At 41.0% G+C, this 19570-nt stretch overlaps 1 protein-coding gene across 1 annotated transcript in view; it reads left to right on the forward strand.

The window, feature by feature from the left end:
• Positions 1–19570, forward strand: part of cdh12a (cadherin 12a) — a gene marked incomplete at both ends in the record, with an annotated part of 73849 nt that overhangs the window by 47690 nt on the left and 6589 nt on the right. Inside the window, 4 exons of the mRNA XM_084056838.1 lie at positions 7055–7308; positions 8472–8608; positions 13187–13308; positions 14692–14806. Coding sequence (XP_083912964.1) covers positions 7055–7308; positions 8472–8608; positions 13187–13308; positions 14692–14806 — 628 coding nt within the window. The remainder of the gene's footprint in view (positions 1–7054; positions 7309–8471; positions 8609–13186; positions 13309–14691; positions 14807–19570) is intronic.

The following is a 19570-nucleotide window of genomic DNA, read 5'->3' on the forward strand; positions in this document are numbered from 1 at the left end:
TGGACGGAAGAACGTATGACCGTAAGCTCCGCAAGAGTGTTTGTGAACCCGAAACGCAGAACACGTATCCAGGCCCTCAGCCCTGGCTGTATGTTTCCCCCGTCTCCGTTGCACCATAAATCTACCTTTAGAATGCTGAGTGGGAGACAGCGTATGGGGAGACAAACTATATGTAGGCTGAGAGGGGGACAGCGTAGGGAAGACAAACTATATGAAGGCTGAGAGGGAGACAGTGTATAGGGGAGACAAATTGTATATGAAGGCCGAGGGGGAGACAGCGTAGGGGAGACAAACTATATGAAGGCTGAGAGGGAGACGGCGTGGGGGAGACAAACTATATGAAGGCTAAGTGGAAGACGGGGTACAGTATGAGAACATGCAGAAGGTGGTTTTCAATATGTATTGCTCTTATTTACTACAACACCAACGCTGCATGTGCAGTATATTCCTCAAGGAAATAACACCGTAAAGTGCTGCAGTTTAATATAGTTTTCTCTTCAAATGAAAAGACAAATAGAACCAGACAATTCTAAATACACTGGGAACCGACTGGCCTCCTGCCCACAGTGTATCAACCTTCATTATGTTCATGTTTGTGAAAAACACAAACGCTTTTCCTTTGAATCCTCCTTCATGCCTTCCTGAGGGACAAGGATTCTCTTACAAAGTCTGAGACATCCTCTACTGTACTTTTTCTGTTCTGTACTCTGTTTCAATGGGAGTTTGCTGTATTAGCTCAAACGCAATCTGGGAACCCATCTGCAAAAAAAAAGAAGAAAAAAAAAATCAAAATTCATACATTCTATGATACAGACATTTATACAGAAAAAAGGCAGAGCAACAAAGCAACAGCTTACAAGTTATTTTCAATGGAGGACAACAACATGAGGCTACAAACTCGACACCCGACACTTCCCGAGCATCATGCTCTGAGGAAGGCTCATAGCTGAAACGCGTAAACGTTCATTTATTGGTGTGTGCCAATAAAAAAGTGGAAATGTGAGTACTTTGTCCTCCATTTATTTGAAATTTTGGATGTGCTACCTTTTGGGGATTTTTAAAATTCCTACTTTTGATGTATACTGGCTTTTGGGTCTAGCACTCCACTGAGAAAACCCATTGTTGATGTGCAACCTCTTTTTCTTATTAAATACATCCCCTTTGCACCATGCGCTTTGCTTTGCGCCAAGAAACCCCACTGTATGACAAACTAAATTTGGAGATGGACACACACCCGAAAAATGTACGCCCTGTGCCATATAGATTGTCTACTGTAAATATATTTTTTTTTAAAGATTTCTTTGTGGCTTTTTATAGCTTTATTGGGAGAGGGATAGTGAAAGTAGGCTGACAGGAAATGGGGAGAGAGATGGGGGAAGACACGCAGCAAAGGCCGTCGGGAACGGGACGCGAACCCGCGGCACGCTGTCTATTAAGGGATTTCAACCAGGGTGCCTGGACCGCGACGCCACGGCCCAGGCCGTCTACTGTTAATATGTCCCTTAGACTTCGAAATAATTTGAGGTTGTATTCCCTTTTTTCGTTCAACTGCTATACCCCTCTCTAAGAGCAGCTAAGGTATTAGGTATTCCCCATGCACTCCAGTTTCCCCTTTGTCTTCATATAGTCTATCTTACTCACTGGCTGCATTTGTTCTTTGTGTCATCTGGTAATCCTCTCTCTCAACACTTCTTGCATTTCTTTAAGTTTCTTTCATACATCTTTCCATTCATCGCACCATGTCATGGTGTGAGCAGTCAATTTATTAAATCCCTCATCCCTCTTTTTTTGCCAAACACCTGTCTCCTTTCACCTCTCTGTATTGTAACCACATCTCTGTCCCCAACTGCCCTTAGCAAGAAGTCTGGGTGTTGGTTCAAAGAAGAACACTCAATATGATCCAGGGAGAGCCTTCACTCACGTCTCTCCTTCCCATCTCTTTCAAGCCCCTTAGATTCTGAGTTACCATGAGATCGAGACAGAAACAATATGCACTGGAAAGTATACAAAGTGTCAGATATAAAAACCATACTCATATTGTTGTTTAATTGTGGTTAACCCATTAAGACCTGGGGCCGATTCTTTAATGTCTTCTAAATCCTAACAGTTTTCTGAAAAAACGTATGTTGCAATATCAGTGGTTCTCAAACTTTTTTATGTCAGGCCAAATTATATGCATTTGGCCGCCGACTCCCATCTCAAAATATTTAGTTCCAGGGACCCCAGAGGCAAAGATTTGAGTTAAAAACATTCGCTTGAAAATATATATACATTCAAAGATGTTAAAATATGTAATGAATAGCCAACTCATGTGCTATGTATATCAAAAACGTAAAATGACACAGATGCTTTCCCGGTTTTCATGGGTTAAAATGAGAATACGCTTTCTGCCTTTTCATCATCCTTTCCTTCATCTCCAGACTGACTGCTGAGAGTGGCTCTGTGCTCACTCAGGTGATGATGGTAATGACCTCCTGCGTTGCAAGAGGATTTATTGCCTGTAATGGGTTCAGGGGGATAAAGATAAGCAGTTGGACACAATACGATTATAGTCGAGTGATCTGTGAATCTCTAGAGTGGACCACATTCTGTATGCAGGGGCGCAAAATGCCCCCAAAAGATTACATAGATCAGTGGGCCCCCAAATATATCAATACCATTTTAATGATAATATAACAAAATAATAATTATAAAAAGTGATACCAGTAAATAAGTAGTTAATTCCATTGCACTCAATCAATTGATTGATCGTTAAAATAAACATGCTCTGAAAATGCACACGCCCCACCCACCTGACCACTTAAAACGACAGCCGAATGGCTGTCGTGTTAAGTGGTCAGGTGGGTGGGCCGCAAACTCTTTCAATATATTCAAGTGGGCCCTGATCCAGAAAAGGTTGAGAACCATTGAAATAGCTTATGCCAGGTCCGTCCAGCGCAATACGTTCAGCGCTCAAAACTCGGGTTGTAAGTGTTGATCAAAATTATGAAGCAAGATTCTGCTATTGCACTGCCTATTTCTCGCTTCAAATGTTTTCAAAAACATTCTTAAGTGTTCTGTTTAGCTGCAAAATGACATTCTTTGTTTACAAGGCCGCCATGCGCCAACAGTCTGCTATCCAGAAATAACAGACTGAATGTCGTGATTGACCAATCAGAATCGAGCATTCAACCAAGCCGTGTAATAAACAATAGCTTACATTAAGTTGTAGAACATTTACATCTGACAGATATTCAGCTGCACAGAAGCTTTTTTAGAAAAATAACACTTGGGTTAGGGTTGAAATAAAACAGACCATGTGAAACAACAGACGTGCTTGCAGGGTTGTGAATCATTTCAAATCTTATTACCTGAGCCCACATCATAACATGTTGCAGCTGCTCCTTGTATTCTTCACTGCTAGTGATATACTGTAATAATAAAGTTGTTGTCTCCGCCAGGCCGAAAGGCATCGCGAGAGAGTATGTTTTGCACCCTGTCCGTCCGTCCGTCCGTCCGTGTGTCCATCTGTCTGTGACCAGCTAATCTCTGGCACCGTTGGCACGCTCGGTGCGAAACTGTGCACACACACTCCCTGGATGCCAATTCAGAACCTCTGCCCCAAATTTTTCACATGGGCCGGTTATAGCGCCACCAGGAGTCCGATTTATGCAAAACATTTTTTTTTATATTACTCCTACAGATTTGATCCAAACATCACGCAAATCGGTACACAGTATCTCTATAGTCATTTGATCAAGATGGAAGTGTCCGATTTTCCATATTCCATCCTGATTGGCTATGATTGGCTTCCAAAGTTTGCAGGATTGGTTTGTTCTGAACAAAATGCCTCAAATCTTCAACGCAACGTGGGATTTCTGTGAAATTTTGCACACACATTCCCACTAGGCCGAGAAAGAAATGCCACCCTTTTCACATTGGCCGGTTATAGCGCCACCAGCAGGTATAATTTAGCAAAACATATTTTTGGAACGAAATGCCTCAAATCATGAATGTAGTGTTCGATTGCCGTGAAAGGCCTAAGAAGAAATGCCTCCCCTTTTCACATTGGCCTATTATAGTGCCACCAGGAGGCCACAATAACCTACCTGACCTGGCGGAGACATGTGCTCCGAGGAGCACTTTTTCTAGTTTATTTTCCTTCTGCCTTACATATCATGATTTCCGTCCATCTGTCATTATTCTCAGCTCATGTTCCTCACCTGATACATTAGAATAGTAACGCTGTCAATGAAAAGAGAGAACACTTCTCCAAAATAAGAGGAATACAGGGTAGGGGTGGTTAGAGGGACAACTGTTGGCCCTCTAACCACCCCTACCCTGTATTCCTCTTATTTCTATATATAAAGCCTTTATTGAATTGGCTACTACATGGCAAGAATAAGAATAATACACCTACGCGTTGCGGCATACATCCTTTATCAGGGAGACTAAACATGAATGAATTACAAACATGGCTTTTGTAGGAAATGGCATCATAAGCTCATTACCATATAAAATTAAGCAGGTGACTAGATAAGGAGGCACAAAACCCCCACTCGCAGACACAGTATGCTACAAAGCAGCCTGTATGAAACCCACCATGAATAACAAACCACATGAAAGGATAAAATGAAGCATATTTGTAAAAACAGCCAAGAAAAATAAATGACATTATACGCTCATTCTAATGGTTTGAGGAAGTAGTACTGTAAATAAGAATACAAATACAGAGACAATTACTGCCACAGTGTCCGCTTTGTTTACAGTCTATTAACAAGCATCACAAAACTGCCACAATGCCAAGGGCAGGAATGCAACAAAGAAAGACATGGCCAGTCATCCCTTCACTGTCCTCTATTGTGTGCTATCCTCTTGTGAAAGGCAGTAATGTTTCAGTGGATGTGTTAGGAATGCCTGTTTCACTCACTGAGTGGACGTATTCAACAGCATGCCAGGGTTTCTTTAAGACTGCAAATGGTCACAGAAACCGGTCACAGAAACCCGGTTCCCAAACTTGGGGTCGGGATCCCCAAATTATTTTGGGGGGTCACCAGATGATTCGCTGAATGCGCAACATGTTTTCTCACTCAACAGTAAATGTTTTAATACCTAATTGGCCAAATTGTCAAATATTACGTAAGAAAGTTGTGAAAATAGCCTACTATATAGATCTACAAGCTCACAATGTCTCGCAGTGTGAGAAGTTGTGAGCTTGTAGTTTAGCTATTTTCACATTTATCTGTGGAACCGATTAAAACAAATATAATGCCTCAACTCCTACAAATCCAAGTGCTTGTCAGGGTGTGGGGTCCCCAGTTAAAATATGATTATTTTTGGGGGGTCATTGCCTGAAAAGTTTGGGAACCCTTGTTCTACACTACAAACGTTCACAGCTAGCTAAGCTAGCTAGAGGAACGTCCACCCTAGAAAGCAAGTTCCAAAAGTAAAAATAAATAACGAAGTTGATTTTGAATATCTTGAACATTGTCACCTGATAATGACATGCCCAAAACAGGGACTACATGGTGAAAGTGGTTAATCACACTAGAATAAATTAAGCTAATCTTAGAAAATGAAGTGAGGTGCCAGAGAAAGGTGTCATGAACAACAGCTAGGGAACAGGGATGTCACCGAGTCAAAGCTGACAGTCACAGACAGGCTCACTGCTGCTCAGTCCACAGGCACTATAACACTATCATATAGCATGCACACACAGATGCAATGTGTCAGGCTCACACACAAACAGTACACACTGAAACACATTCATGTGTGTATCATTGTATACACCTGCATAATTTGTGCGTGCGTGCGAGTGTGTGCGTGTGCGCGCGTGTGTGCATGTGTGTGTGTGTGTGTGTGTGTGCGTGCGTGTGCGTGCGTGTGCGTGTGTGTGCGTGCGTGTGCGTGTGCGTGTGTGTGTGTGTGTGTGTGTGTGTGTGTGTGTGCGTGTGCGTGTGCGTGTGCGTGTGCGTGTGTGTGTGGTGGTGGTGCGGCTTGGCACAAGATCTTCACCCAGTAAAACCGGGAAAGCACGTGTCATTTTAGATTTTAGCTATATATGTGTGTGTGTGTATGTGTGTGTGTGTGTGCGTGTGTGTGTGTGTGTGTGTCAGCAGATATACAAGCTCATAGCGCGTCACTTATGTATATACTATATATTAAAACATTAAAAAACATACTTGTTTTTTAATGCAAACATTTTTTACTCAAATCTTTGCTTCTAGGGATCCCTGGAACAAAATATTTTGAGATGGTGGGGGTCGGCTGCCAAATACATATAATGTTGGGGACCCTTGACATGAAAAAGTTTTCCTAACAGAAAACTGTTAGCATTTAGAAGATATTTGTAGAATCGGCCTCAGGTCTTAATGGGCTCATTGACCCCAACACTGTAGTGTGGCCTGCAGTTATTTTACACCAGGGATGCTTCCTCTCAGAGAAAACCCCACTGCTCATCTGTATTCATTGTGTACATGGGTCCATTAGTGTGTCTGTGTGCATGCATGTGAGAGACTTGTCTCCTTTCGACTTTCAAAGCGCCTCCAACAGTAATTCCTGTAACAAGATATCCAGAGATGCATGCAGGCCCTCAGACTTAACGCTGTGAAGTTTTTGCTCTCCGAATTGTAGACAAAATCTCCCCAAACATCCCTTCTTTCCGGTCTGGAAGTAGCCCCGTTCAAGTACAGTAACGGTTACAGTGCAGCAGTCACTCTCAAGAATGTGAATAGGCTTCGGCTGCGGGAGACAAAGTGTTGAGTTTGATGTATGAATGTGTCTTGGTGCAGTTGACGGTTACATTAGCATATCAAAGTGCCTGTCTTGTTCATCTACTACTGTATCTGCTGTGCATACCCAACTAGGCAGGCATATGACGCAGTCAAGAATAGAATCTAACCCTCTAAGTTGAAACGAATTACTATGCTGTGCCTTCATCAGAGTGAATGAACAATCGGTGATCACATACTGTATTCTGTTCTTTGAAGTTGGGTATTCCTTAGATTTTAAATTAGAATGCTCTGAATTGCTTTATATCTGTCTGTCTGCCTAATCTATCTATCTATCTATCTAGGCATTGGACTATGAGACCAAGAAGTCCTACACCTTCAAGGTGGAGGCATCCAATGATCATCTGGACCCTCGCTTTCTCCACAATGGCCCCTTCAAGGACACGGCCACGGTCAAGGTCAACGTGCTGGATGTGAACGAGCCCCCTGTCTTCACCAGAAGCTCCTACACTATGGACGTATATGAGGACACCCCACCAGGGACCATTGTAGGTTCTGTAACCGCTCAGGACTTGGACATAAGCAGCAGTGCAGTCAGGTAAAAGCTTGCACGTGTGATGTGTACATTTATAGAACCCCACCTCCATGACTCATACCATCTAACCTGCATACTACACTTAGAATGAGGGCTGAAGGCTGGAAAGGTGAAGGCTGGAAAGGTTAACAAGGTTAACCTTACTCTACGGATGGGTGGCACCTACTACTGTATGTCCATCATAAGGGGTGGTGGGGAATGAAACTCATTGTAATGGGTGGCTTCATTCAACAGTGTCCCGTATCTTATCAACGATTATGAAATAACTGCTGAATATTTTATCTGTACACTGTAGAGGTGCAGACTACAGTTCAGGACATCCCTTGTATTGAAAAAAGAGAAAACACATCCTGGAAGTGTGTTTTTTCTTTTTTCTTTTTGGTGCTTAATATTTTATGTGCAGCTCCAAATGGATGTGTCAGTAAACTGCCATGATCTAAAAGCCCCTACTTTGCCCCCTTTGATTTCTCCGTTCAATATTTAACCTACAGTAGGAAACACTTTTGTCCCTGTTTGTGTGTTTGTGTAGGGTTGGAAAGTAACCAGTTTCATCCACTGGAGTGGAGATACAGATCTCAAGTAGAATTTTGAGTTCTATTTTAAGAACTTTGACAATTTCTTTATGTAATGTTTTATTTTACTGAGTAGTTCAAAAGCAAAGACGTTAGAAAACAAACAAAAATGGTCATAGCAAATGCATAAAGAAAATGTGTTTAAATTAGCATAATAAATCCCTGGTCAGGAGTCCAAAATAAGTTGGCTGAAAAAGATCAACGGATTCAGAGTATATGTTAATCCATTAAAACCGGGAAAGTATCTGTGTCATTTAAGATTTTAGCGCTATATATATATATATATATATATATATATATATATATAGCAACATAAGTTTTTCAGAAAACATATTTATAACAATGGTTCTCAAAAATTGCAGATATACAAGCTCATGGCTTCTATATATCGGCCTCAGGTCTTTGAGTACAAAGGACCCCAAATGAAAACAAGCCATAGTACTTTCTTGGGTTTAAAATCCTCTTAACAGACCTTGTATTGAACTGTACTTCCCTGAGCTTGTCTTCTCAAACTTTTGATAAAGTATTCAATCAATCAATCAATCAAAAACGAGATTATATGCAAACGTTGTTGACTAGTTTTGTCTCTTGCAGGTACTCACTGGAATGGAGGAGAGAGTCTGACAGCTTTTTTGACATCGACACAGTCGAGGGAACCCTCTCCACTAATGAGTATCTGGACAGAGAAGCAGTCGCTCAGCACAATGTAACTGTTGTGGCAACCAAAGTTAGTAAGTATTCATCCACATTATTTCACATTCCAAATCGGACAGATGCTAATGAGGGATGCAAAATGTCTTCGTCGAATGTAACTGTGCCATCATTTTAGTTCAACATTAGAAACAGTCCACCCTTATGCAGTGATGGAAGAAGTACTCAATTATTTTTACTTAAGTAAAAGTGTCAATACCACAATGTAGAAATACCGGTACTCAGTGACAAGTGAAAGTCCAGTATTCAACATTTACTTGATTAAAAGTACAAAAGTATTGGCATCGAAATGTACTTAAAGTACCAAAAGTAAAAGTATTCATTATGCAGAATGTCCCAGCCATTTCACAAGTTAGATATGTGTACAAATATTTTGAAAATGGCAGATACAAGCTCACACGTTGTGAGCTTGTAGATCAGCTATTTTCAAATAGCCAAAGTATATATATAAGGCTGAAGTGGTTAATGTACTGTATGTTTTGTAATAATAATCAAAATCTACAAAGTAACTAGTTACTAAAGTTTTCAAATAATTGTAGTGGAGTAAAAGTGCAATATTTTCCTCTGAGATGTAAAGGAGTAGAAGCACGTATTGAAAATTGGAAATATTCCAGTAAAGTAAAAATACCTCAAAATTGTACAGTACTTGAGTAAATGTGCTTAGTTACTTTCCACCACTGCCCGTATGCAACAGTACACTGAGGTTGAAGAAGTTCATTGAAAGTGCAAGAGAGCGCTGTTTATTAGTCTCATGGCTTGGGGGTACAAACTGTTGGAAAGTTACTAACGAGGGATACAAAATGTTAGCGTTGCACGCAATTGTGCCTTCATTTTAGGTCAACGTTAGAATCAGTCCACCCTTATGCAACTGCACAGTGAAGTAGAAGAACTTCATTGAATGTGTAAGAGAGCGCTGTTTATTAGTCTCATGGCTTGGGGGTACAAACCGAGGCCGCTTGAAGAGCATGCTTTTGACCGGAATGTTGCGGCAGGACAAATTAGGGTGAGGAAGCGAATGAATGGTATAAGTGCCATTGAGCAAGGCGCTTAACCCCCATATGTTACAGTGGCACTGCTCAGTGCAGGATACTGCTGTAAAAAGAAGGTCAAAGAAGTCTGTTTGTGAAGCCTGATTTGTATGTGCACTGAAAACAGCCAATCTACATGTTCACAACGTGTCCCGCTGCAACGCCTTGTGAGCTTGTAGAGTGGCTATTTTCAATGTAACAGTATCACTATATTTCAAGTATCACTCAGGCTTCAGTCTGATGGTGTTGGGTCAAGTGCTGACCCGTAACACTTGACTGACAGCAATGGAGCAGACAATAGTTAGTGGTAGTTTGTTTGTGGATCGGATTGTGGCTCTTGTGATTGTATTTGCATCAAGTGCAAGCAGGGTGTGGCTATATGGTAAAACAAAGTCAAGAAAACAAAACATTTGAACACTGGTTAATCATTGGTGTCCCTAATTTTGAGCATAGGCAACATTGTTTCAAAAATGTTGACAACATAAAAAAGCTAATAGCAGATCTTCAACCTCACATTGCATACAGATGCAACGTGTTGTGAGCTTGTAGATTGTTTAACCCATATAAGCCCTATATACATTGTTTTATGACTAAACAGGGCTTAAAATGGTGAATACAATGCAGTTCAGTATCTGTCACAGGGATTCTGAATGTATAGTCTCATTGTAGTAGATCCCCTACACATCACTCTCAATCCCAAATATCTAGAAGACCAACACATTGGAAAAGGCAATCTACCAATTACTTGAAATGCAGACTGCAGGCTAAAGCCTAATGCAGCTCATGTTGTCATTTTATTAGCATCTAGCTCCATCTAGTGGAATGAGCAGATTATGTCTTACATATAAAGGAGTAGTTCACAGTTTTGGTCCATTCCTAAGCCAATCATTTGATGACCTACCAGAGACTCCGCCGGTCAACAAATTAGGTAGGAGACTGAAGGAGTTTCATATTGACCATTGGTTATCAAATTATTGGCTCAGGAATGTGACAAAAACAAAAACATCTCCATGAATTCAAGGCTTCATGGGTTGTGTAATTGATAGAACATAAGTAATTTTTGTTGGGTTAGGGTTACCTTTTAAGGTGAAACACTAGCAGTCTAGCCGTGTTGTAGCAGTGATGACTTCTGAAACACTGCAAACCATGATGTGACACTAAATCCCCTATTGTGTCCCTCTCAGCTAGTTCAAATGTATCTGTGACATTATTATAAACAAAAAAATCCATGTTCTTGCACTTGCCTCTTTTGTTATCCTCTACACAGTAAAATGTGGGGTGTTAATTTACAGGTGCTGTGGCTCTGATCCTAATAATCACATGAGCTTATATGCTCCCTCTAAATATATCTGTAGAAAATGTAAATATAATATGATGGCGTTCTTCCAAGTGGGACAACCGATGCGGATGGTCAAAGGAATGTCTGGTGTGTCAGTGTGTGCCATTACTTTGTTTAATGCTTTAATATGATAATACATACACCCCACAAGAACTGTGTACGTAGGTCAATGTTTAGTTGAATTGACTGCTGTGCACATTACTGCAATTGTTTGCTGAAACACCAGGGGTCACTGTGGCACTTTGTTCAAAACAATCCAACAAGTCATGATGTTTTGTTCCATCTATAATACAGCACATTTACAATTTACAACAAACATTTCACTTTGTCGTCAATGAATTAATCATACCGTTTAAGTTCTTTCCAGGTCTTTAAATTCAGTTTAAGAATGTCAAGCTATATGATTTATTTATGTTTGGCAGATGAAAATAGTTTGTACTGTGTAAGGGTTTGTAATGATTAGACATGCAGCATCCATAATGCTCAGTTGGATGAAAGCATGACCACCAGCTATAATTTATCTCATTAATGGCTACTGAGTACTTTCATAGCCATCCATACTGCCATACTATGAGCAGCAATGAATATCCTTATAACAGAAATAAGGAGAAAAAAGGGTGGGGGTTCTCTTTCTCCTGCTCTCCTCTCCATCGTCATTATGTTGAGTGTTGTGGACAAGGTACCGTTCCTATCACTTTTCCGGACACTCGTATATTGACGAAGACAGATCATGACCTATTCTGTGCGTGATATTTATTTTCCTAGGTGGATATGTGAATGTCGCGGCATGTCCACCTCTACAAAAGCAAAACAAAAGCAGGAAAATAGGGGCAACTTGACACCTGAAGCACATAGTGCCGCAACTTTAATTGTTTAAATTACAGTTTATTTTGTAAAAATGCATTGAATTGAGTTTTTTCAATCTGCCACAGTGACGCCAAACACAAATCATGTGTCCATTGCTTCTATGTAGTCGCCAGGCACATGCACACATAGATGTCAAAAGGAGCTCAAAGCCCCTGCCCTTTTACCCATCTGTAAAAAGTGCCCTCTCCAGACCATAAATGCAGCATTTACTACGGTGAAAGAAATGCAAATGCCCCCTCTCCATGCCGTACTGTACCTGAAGGCAGCGTTCAAGAGAATTGCCTTACTTTCCTGAACTTGAATGCAGAATTTTGTGTTGAAAGAATCGCCCTGTGTATAAATCCATGCCGTATGCTGCATCTCCAATAAAGCTTGTTTATACTTAATTGAGCGTGGTGTCAAAAATAGCCGATCTATGAGCTCACAACGCTTCACAACGCTATGGGTTGTGAGCTTGCAGATTAGCTATTTGCGGTGTGCGACACCATGCGCAAAGAAGTATATCGAAACCAAACCCAGCCGGGCGTGCTGTCCACTCAATTCAGTTCTATTCAATTCAAGGAACTTTATTGGCATGAGAAAACATACATTTATATTGCCAAAGCAAGTGTCAAAAACATAACTCACTCACCGAGTCCAATCGCACAGACCCGTAGACACAACGAATGATCCGTCTTAAATTGAGACAGATAGGTATGTGACAAAAAACTAAATTAAGTATTATGCTGTTCATTTAAATCTTATTTGTCAAGTAGGGGCCCCTCTCTCGCTCTCTCTTTCTCGTTCGCTCTCTCTCTACTTCAGAACCACGGCCAGCTCTCTCTCCTTTGCCATCGACTTCAGAACCATGGACAGTTATCTCTCTCTCTCTCTTTTGCCATCTACTTCAGAACCACAGCCAGCTCTTACTCTCTCTCCTTTGCCATCTACTTCAGAACCATGGACAGTTATCTCTGTACTTCAGCACCGGTGACAGCTCTCTCTCGCACTCTCCCCTTTCCCTCTACTTCAGCACCATCGACAGCTCCCCCTATCCTTTAGCACAATGATTCTCAAACTTTTTCATGCCAAGGACCCCCGAATGTATATGTATTTAGCCGTGGACCCCCATCTAAAAATATTTTGTGCCATGCCGGACCCCCATATACGAGATTGGAGTTGTGTCGCATTGTGATTTTCAAACAGCCGACGTATTTACTCATTTAGCTGGGGACCCCCTGGAACCCCCTCACCTGCACGTCCCTGGTAGTCGCCATTGCTGGACTGTCCGTGTCTCAACTAACCAGAGCATTATTAACTGCTGGCTGAAAATGTGTCACTGTGATTGTCTGAGTGTGACGCTACTGTATGTGGAACTTTTGCAGGCAATCCTCTGCTATCCAGCACAGTGGCTGTGACAGTCAATGTGTTGGATGTCAACGAGTTCCCCCCCGAGCTGGCCGTCCCTTTTGACATCTTTGTCTGTGAGAATGCCAAAGTAGGACAGGTAAAGATGCATTTCTGTCTGGCCGTCTGTCTCCGTCAGTATCTCTGTCCCACTGTCCACCTGCGTGTTTTGCTGTCTATGACTGCATCTGTCAGTGATGTTGGTCTTTATGCTTCTACTCTATGTCTCAAAGCCTGTGTCTGTCTGTCTGTCTGTCTGTTTGTCTGTCTGTCAGGCTGCATCTGTATCTGCCTGTCTTTGATAAAACATGCATGACATGCATGCTTGTAAAGGCCCCCTTCATTACTATCATTAACATGCATCTTGCATCTGAATTATGTCCAGATATGATTTAGATGTTTTGCATTTACACTTGACATTAAAATGGTATGCCATTATACACATACTGTATTATGAAGTATATGTCTTCTAAAATATTATTGTAATGTCAGGTACAAAGGCAAAACATCAATATAGATAATTTACAACATTTGCATTTATATTCTTTAAAATCAAGGCAAGCACTGACAGTACTGCCTTCTTATTTTGCTGTCTGAGAAAAGTTTGACTGAATCAAACCTTTACGCTGTGTTACTACAGTAATAAGTGTAAACTAGTCACCCAAGATTGGATATTCAGTGAGACAACTGCATTTTAGCATTACAATTCAATGAACCAGCGCTACAGGGTATGTTAATGTCAAAATGTGAAGGGAACTGCACCCAAGATGTGTTGAAGATCAGATCACCCAAACCACATTCAGAGGGTGTCAGAGGCATCTTTGACCACAATAACAAAGTAATAAGAAATTAATAATAAGGTTCAGTGCAATCCCCTATCCACATAATGCACAACAATTGGCAGGTGTTAATGTTATCTAATTTAATAATACCCCCATTACACAATACATGACATGAGGCCGATTCTATGAATGCCTTCTAAATCAGTAGTTCTCACACTTAAACAAAAAAAATCAAAAAAATGTAAAAATAGCAGATGTGCAAGCTCGCAGCGCGGCAACGAAGTGACGCGCTGTGTGCTTGTATATCTGCTATTTTTGAATAGCCAACGCTAAAATCGAAAATGACATGCTTTCCCAGTTTTAATGGGTTAATTCATTCACGGAAATGGTGTTTCTGCATTAAAAGCCTTCTTCATTGTGTACATTTACGTTTTTTGTGACATTGGTGGGATATAAGACACATTCTAGGGGTGAGAGGGCTTTAGGGGGCAGTATCTTAACCACTAAGGCCCTCTATACCTACAACAGACCTGAGTTGTACTGTGGTGCGTTCTTTTTTTGATCGACACCTATCTCTAAAAAATCCAATTTACAAGCTCCCAACAAACTGAAAAATTGCAGTACTTGTTCCACCACTGCCCAGAATTGGGATGCTGGGGTTGGTTCAAGTGGTTAACCGACAATTCCTCCTGTATGGTCAGGTGATCCAGACAGTGAGTGCTGTGGACAGAGATGTGCCTCCCGCTGGCCAGCGCTTCTACTTCAAGTCTCCAAAAGAGCTCCGTAACCGCAACTTCACCATACGAGACTTTGGAAGTAAGTTGAGCAAAGAACGACATCAAGCCAAGGATCTGTGAGGGGAAAAGAGGGCGGAGAATGAGACCAGCAGAGAGATATTAGAAGGAAGATAAGGGAGATAGATATGGAGAGATGGAATGGGAGAAAAGGCTGAAGGGAAAACAGTAAAGAATAAAGAAAGGGAAGAGATAGGAGAAAAGAGCATTGCTGAAGCAGAAGTTGTCTGTGATAACATAAAGAAATACTAATACTATAATAAAGGCTGATATTAACTTTGATTAGATGTTATTAGTCAATAACGCACACTCTGTAAGTCAATCCGTCTATCTATCAAACTGTCCCTTTCCCTCATTCCAGGGTTAATCTTTATATTCAGTTCATAATAACATTCACTCAGCAAGCCTAATAGAATTAATACAATTTTAATCTAAAAGAAAGAAGGTAAAGAATTACAAAATAAACACACTAGTGATAAATGTAATTACCATCAAATCCCTGTGGAGCTTGAAAATGTGAGATGGAAAGGAGATAGACAAGCATCAAAATATGCAACACAATATCCTGATAAAGAGCGATCATACAGTTTTAATTTACGCTTGGTATTTAAAAGTGTTATCGTAATAACCATAATATTGTCCACACTAGGATTGCAAAATATGCAACACAATATCCCAATAAAGAGCGATCACACAGTTTTAATTTACGCTTGGTATTTAAAAGTGTTATCGTAATAACCATAATATTGTCCGCTCTAGGATTGGATTTTTGCATACAAAACAGGCACGTAGATGACAAGTCTGTCTATACTCTCAACAGAAGTACGAGTGCTGTAGTGCTATTTGTTTTAGTCCCAGGACAAATTTTGTTGGCCCTGGGTAGACAACCTGGCCTGGCGGAGACCCGCGCTCAGAGGAGTGCAATTTTCTAGTTTGTTATGTTATGTTCTTCAAAAGGTGGGCTATCATTCATTCATATCATCATGCTAGCTGTGTGGTTTTCAGTTTTCTAAGCAAAATGTTGTCTTGAAGTAATGGGGTACAGTACTTGGATTCAGTAATCAAGGAAAGAGGGTATATCGAAGCCAATCAAGTTTGAGAACCATTGGTTTAGCTGATCCAGTCACAATGACCACGCATACCCTAAGAGTGAGCAGTGATACTTGTCTATATGTATCTTCCCCAACACAAAGTGCAATACAACACAAAGTTTGTACAGCAACCAGGAAAATGTATTTACTGGGTAGTGTGCACTGACCTGCAACACTTGAGGTTGTAAACTGGAGGCAGGATTAAAGTTAAGGTGAGCATGACACACGAGCCCCCCTAGTGCTGCAGTGCCTTGTGCAACCCCTTGACTGTTTGATGCACATTTTACTTTACTCTGCATCTGTCTGTATAAGCTATCCATACAAACATGGATTTCTCCTAACCTATGGGGAACATTAAAACGTATGTGTTGATATACGTTTGTGCGTGCGTGTGAAAAAGATGTGATATTGGCAGCTGACTGACTCAGCCGGTACTCATTTCTAAGTCGTCACTGTGACTTTTCCCACTTGCTGGAGTAGCAAGGTAACCTTTATTCCAACGTTGATGACGATAGTGCCAACAGAATGTTTTTATTGAAAGAGCATACTGGCACATACTACTTACATTTTTATTCTTGAAAAGTGGACATTTTATAAGCAGGATAATGAACTCTGAGCAATGCATAATCTTTCCATAATAGTACATTTGCTCACAATTACTGATGTGTCACACACACGTCACACTGCGACAGAACTCAGTTACTGTACATATTGGTTATTTCAATATAGTTCATGGGCCGACAATGCAGTGTGTATTCCTGTCCTACCTGCCAATAGTTCTGCACATACACACTCGCTGCAAACGTACATGGATTGAGTGATTGATTGAATACTTTATTAGACAGATATGTAAACAGCACGGGGTACAGTCAGACATTTGAGCTAAAAGGATAACACACAAAAGTCCTGGAGACTTGTTTCCATTACCCACATTACCCACATTTCCATTACCAAGACGTTCTTTATAACAAAGCAATTTAGAAGGCAAAATATCTCAACAACACATCTCACTGTGATGCATTTTGAAGGAAAGCAGACCATTGTGGGCAGTTTTGTCCACAATGTTGACCGGCAATATACCATATACCATACTGTACATGACATTACAGTCTACAATATCAGCCATGTAAACATTCTGACTCATACCCTGACTCTGACTCATACCCTGACGGAGACTGTTGTGCTGCTTTGCGTGGGTAGTATCTCCCGCTTTACAATAATAGTTTTACTTTTTTGATATTTCTACAATGAAATAGAGCACCAAAGTCTGACGCCACTGCCACTAGAGGGCGCTGTTCCACGGGTTTGTGGCTTTATTTTTTGTGTTGAAATCCCCATTTGGGAATCTTAGATCACGTCATATAAGAACTGTGTTCCAAACATAAACACACCACCCTGGTGTTTTTGTCAGGGGTGTTGCTCTGCATCGTTTATGATATTCATTCGTATTTGATACAGCCTGTTTCTGGCGAAAATTGAATTAATTCTGCCTTAAAAGTCTTAAAGATGGAGTGCCATGATATTTTTCAACCCTAAAACCTGATCATAAGGTATTATTATTATGTAAGGATTTTATTTCCAAAAACAAAAGTGTACAGAAATTGTTTAAAAAAATGTTTTCATGTGGACACGCCTCCAGTTCATTAACTCATTGGCTGCCAGCTTTTTGAATTTTTACCTACAGCTGGCTGCCAGACTTTTTCAATGAGAAAAAAAAAGCACTTAGGAGCCGAGATACATAATTTTTAAGTTTTCAGTTATAAGGAAGTGTCTGGGAGCAAAACTCTTCGGAAAATCATATCTCCTTGGTCTTTGGGTTTTTTTTTTAAATAAAAAAAAAAAAAAAAACTTTTATTTTGAAAATTTTTTTTTTTTGAAAGAACGCAGATCTGCGTCAATGGCAGCCAACGGGCTTTTGCGCAAATGAACGCAGATCTGCGTCAATGGCAGCCAATGTGTTAAGTATGCCTGGTTCTCACCTTAGCACCTCCTCCACCACCTTAGCACCACCCACCTGTCCTAGTCCCTCCTCCTCCTCATGCCCACACCTGTTGTGTTATGATAATGAGGGGGAGGGTATGTTTTTTGGGGGCTCTGTGATGTCACTATGCCCCTGTTTTTGGATTGGCACGTTTGAATCTCAAGGTTTCAGCCTCCAGGAAAAAACTCCAAATAGTCAGAGAAGACATGAAACACCATAAAACCACCAGCGGGGGCCTTAATGAAGTTCTATCAACCTCATAGACACATGAAAAACAGAAAAAGTGCAAAACCATGGCACCACCTCTTTAAGAACTACTACTTCCGGGTCTGAAATCACTGTCCCCACAGCAGGGAAATGTAGTCTTTGGGTTGTTTGACTCGTTTCTAGTGTTTATATTGTGTTACTCTTTGGGTAAATGTGTACATTTACACCTTCAGCCGATGCTTCATATCCATATGAGTAAAAACGCCAGGGTGGTGTGTTTATTTTTGGAACACAGTTTTTATATGAAGCGATGTAAGATTCCCCAATGAGGATATCAATACAAAAAGTAAAGCCATGAACCTGCGGAAAGTGCCCTCTACTGGCAGTGACGTCAGGACTTTGGTGCTCTATAGCCAGAGGCTTTTTTAAACTTTCTTGCCCAAAGAGTGCTTTAGATTCTTTCTCCCTTTTACGACTTTCTCACTATTACCGATTCCTGTCCCTGCTGCCGATAATGTTTGCCTCTGAGATGTAGTGGAGTAGAAGTAAAAGTACTGAAATTTAGAAATACTCCAGTAAAGTAAAAAATACCTCAAAATTGTATAAGTACAGTACTTGAGTAAATGCACTTAAGTTACTTTCCTCCACTGCTGATTCCTGTGCCTGCTGAAGGCAATTTCTCCCATCTTCTGTTAGAAGGTTGTCTGGATGTAATCTCCGCCAACAAAGACAACATTGACAGTTTCTGTGAGTTCCCACCCTCTAACAAGCCTGGCTTGTTGTATTGCTGTACCTACACCTTCAGGTTCAGGACTGATAGGCCACAACAGATGGCCCTGCAGCCACCAAGACTGTGTGTGTGTGTGTGTGTGTGTGTGTGTGTGTGTGTGTGTGTGTGTGTGTGTGTGTGTGTGTGTGTGTGTGTGTGTGTGCGTGTGCGTGCATGAGCGTATGTAGCAAGAACAAGGTTAATGGTCTCAACCCTGTCTGGCTAGGCCCTCTGTTTGCTTACATAACTGAGGGAGAGTGAATCAGCTAAGACGCACACAAACAAACACACACACGCACAGCACAGCACAGCGCACACACACACACACACACACACACACACACACACACACACACACACACATTCATACTACAAACACACACCTCACAGCGGCTGTCTGACTATGCTCTCAAGCCTGACAACACATCCACCATCTTCGAATGCTAAAGAGACTCTGTAATTCCACCTCATAAAAGTTCTGCACCAGAGGCCTCAGCTGTCACCTGTTTGCCATTTTCCTTCACAAAAATATATTTTAAAATGTCTCTAAAATATATTTCTGAACTTCCATTTCTGCTAAGCAGCAAGCTAGATAGGTTCCGGATAATTTGATTTTACAGTAGGACTTTTATGAAACTGCAAAGGCGAAACGGAAGTGGGGAACTGGGAAGGGGAGGCGCTTTATTTTTGGTGGACTTTCAGCACTTCTGATATACTGTTAGGCAGAACATTCTGTTC

Source organism: Gymnoscopelus microlampas (assembly GCF_963454915.1).
Source record: "Gymnoscopelus microlampas genome assembly, chromosome: 5".
Classification (NCBI taxonomy): Eukaryota; Metazoa; Chordata; class Actinopteri; order Myctophiformes; family Myctophidae; genus Gymnoscopelus; species Gymnoscopelus microlampas.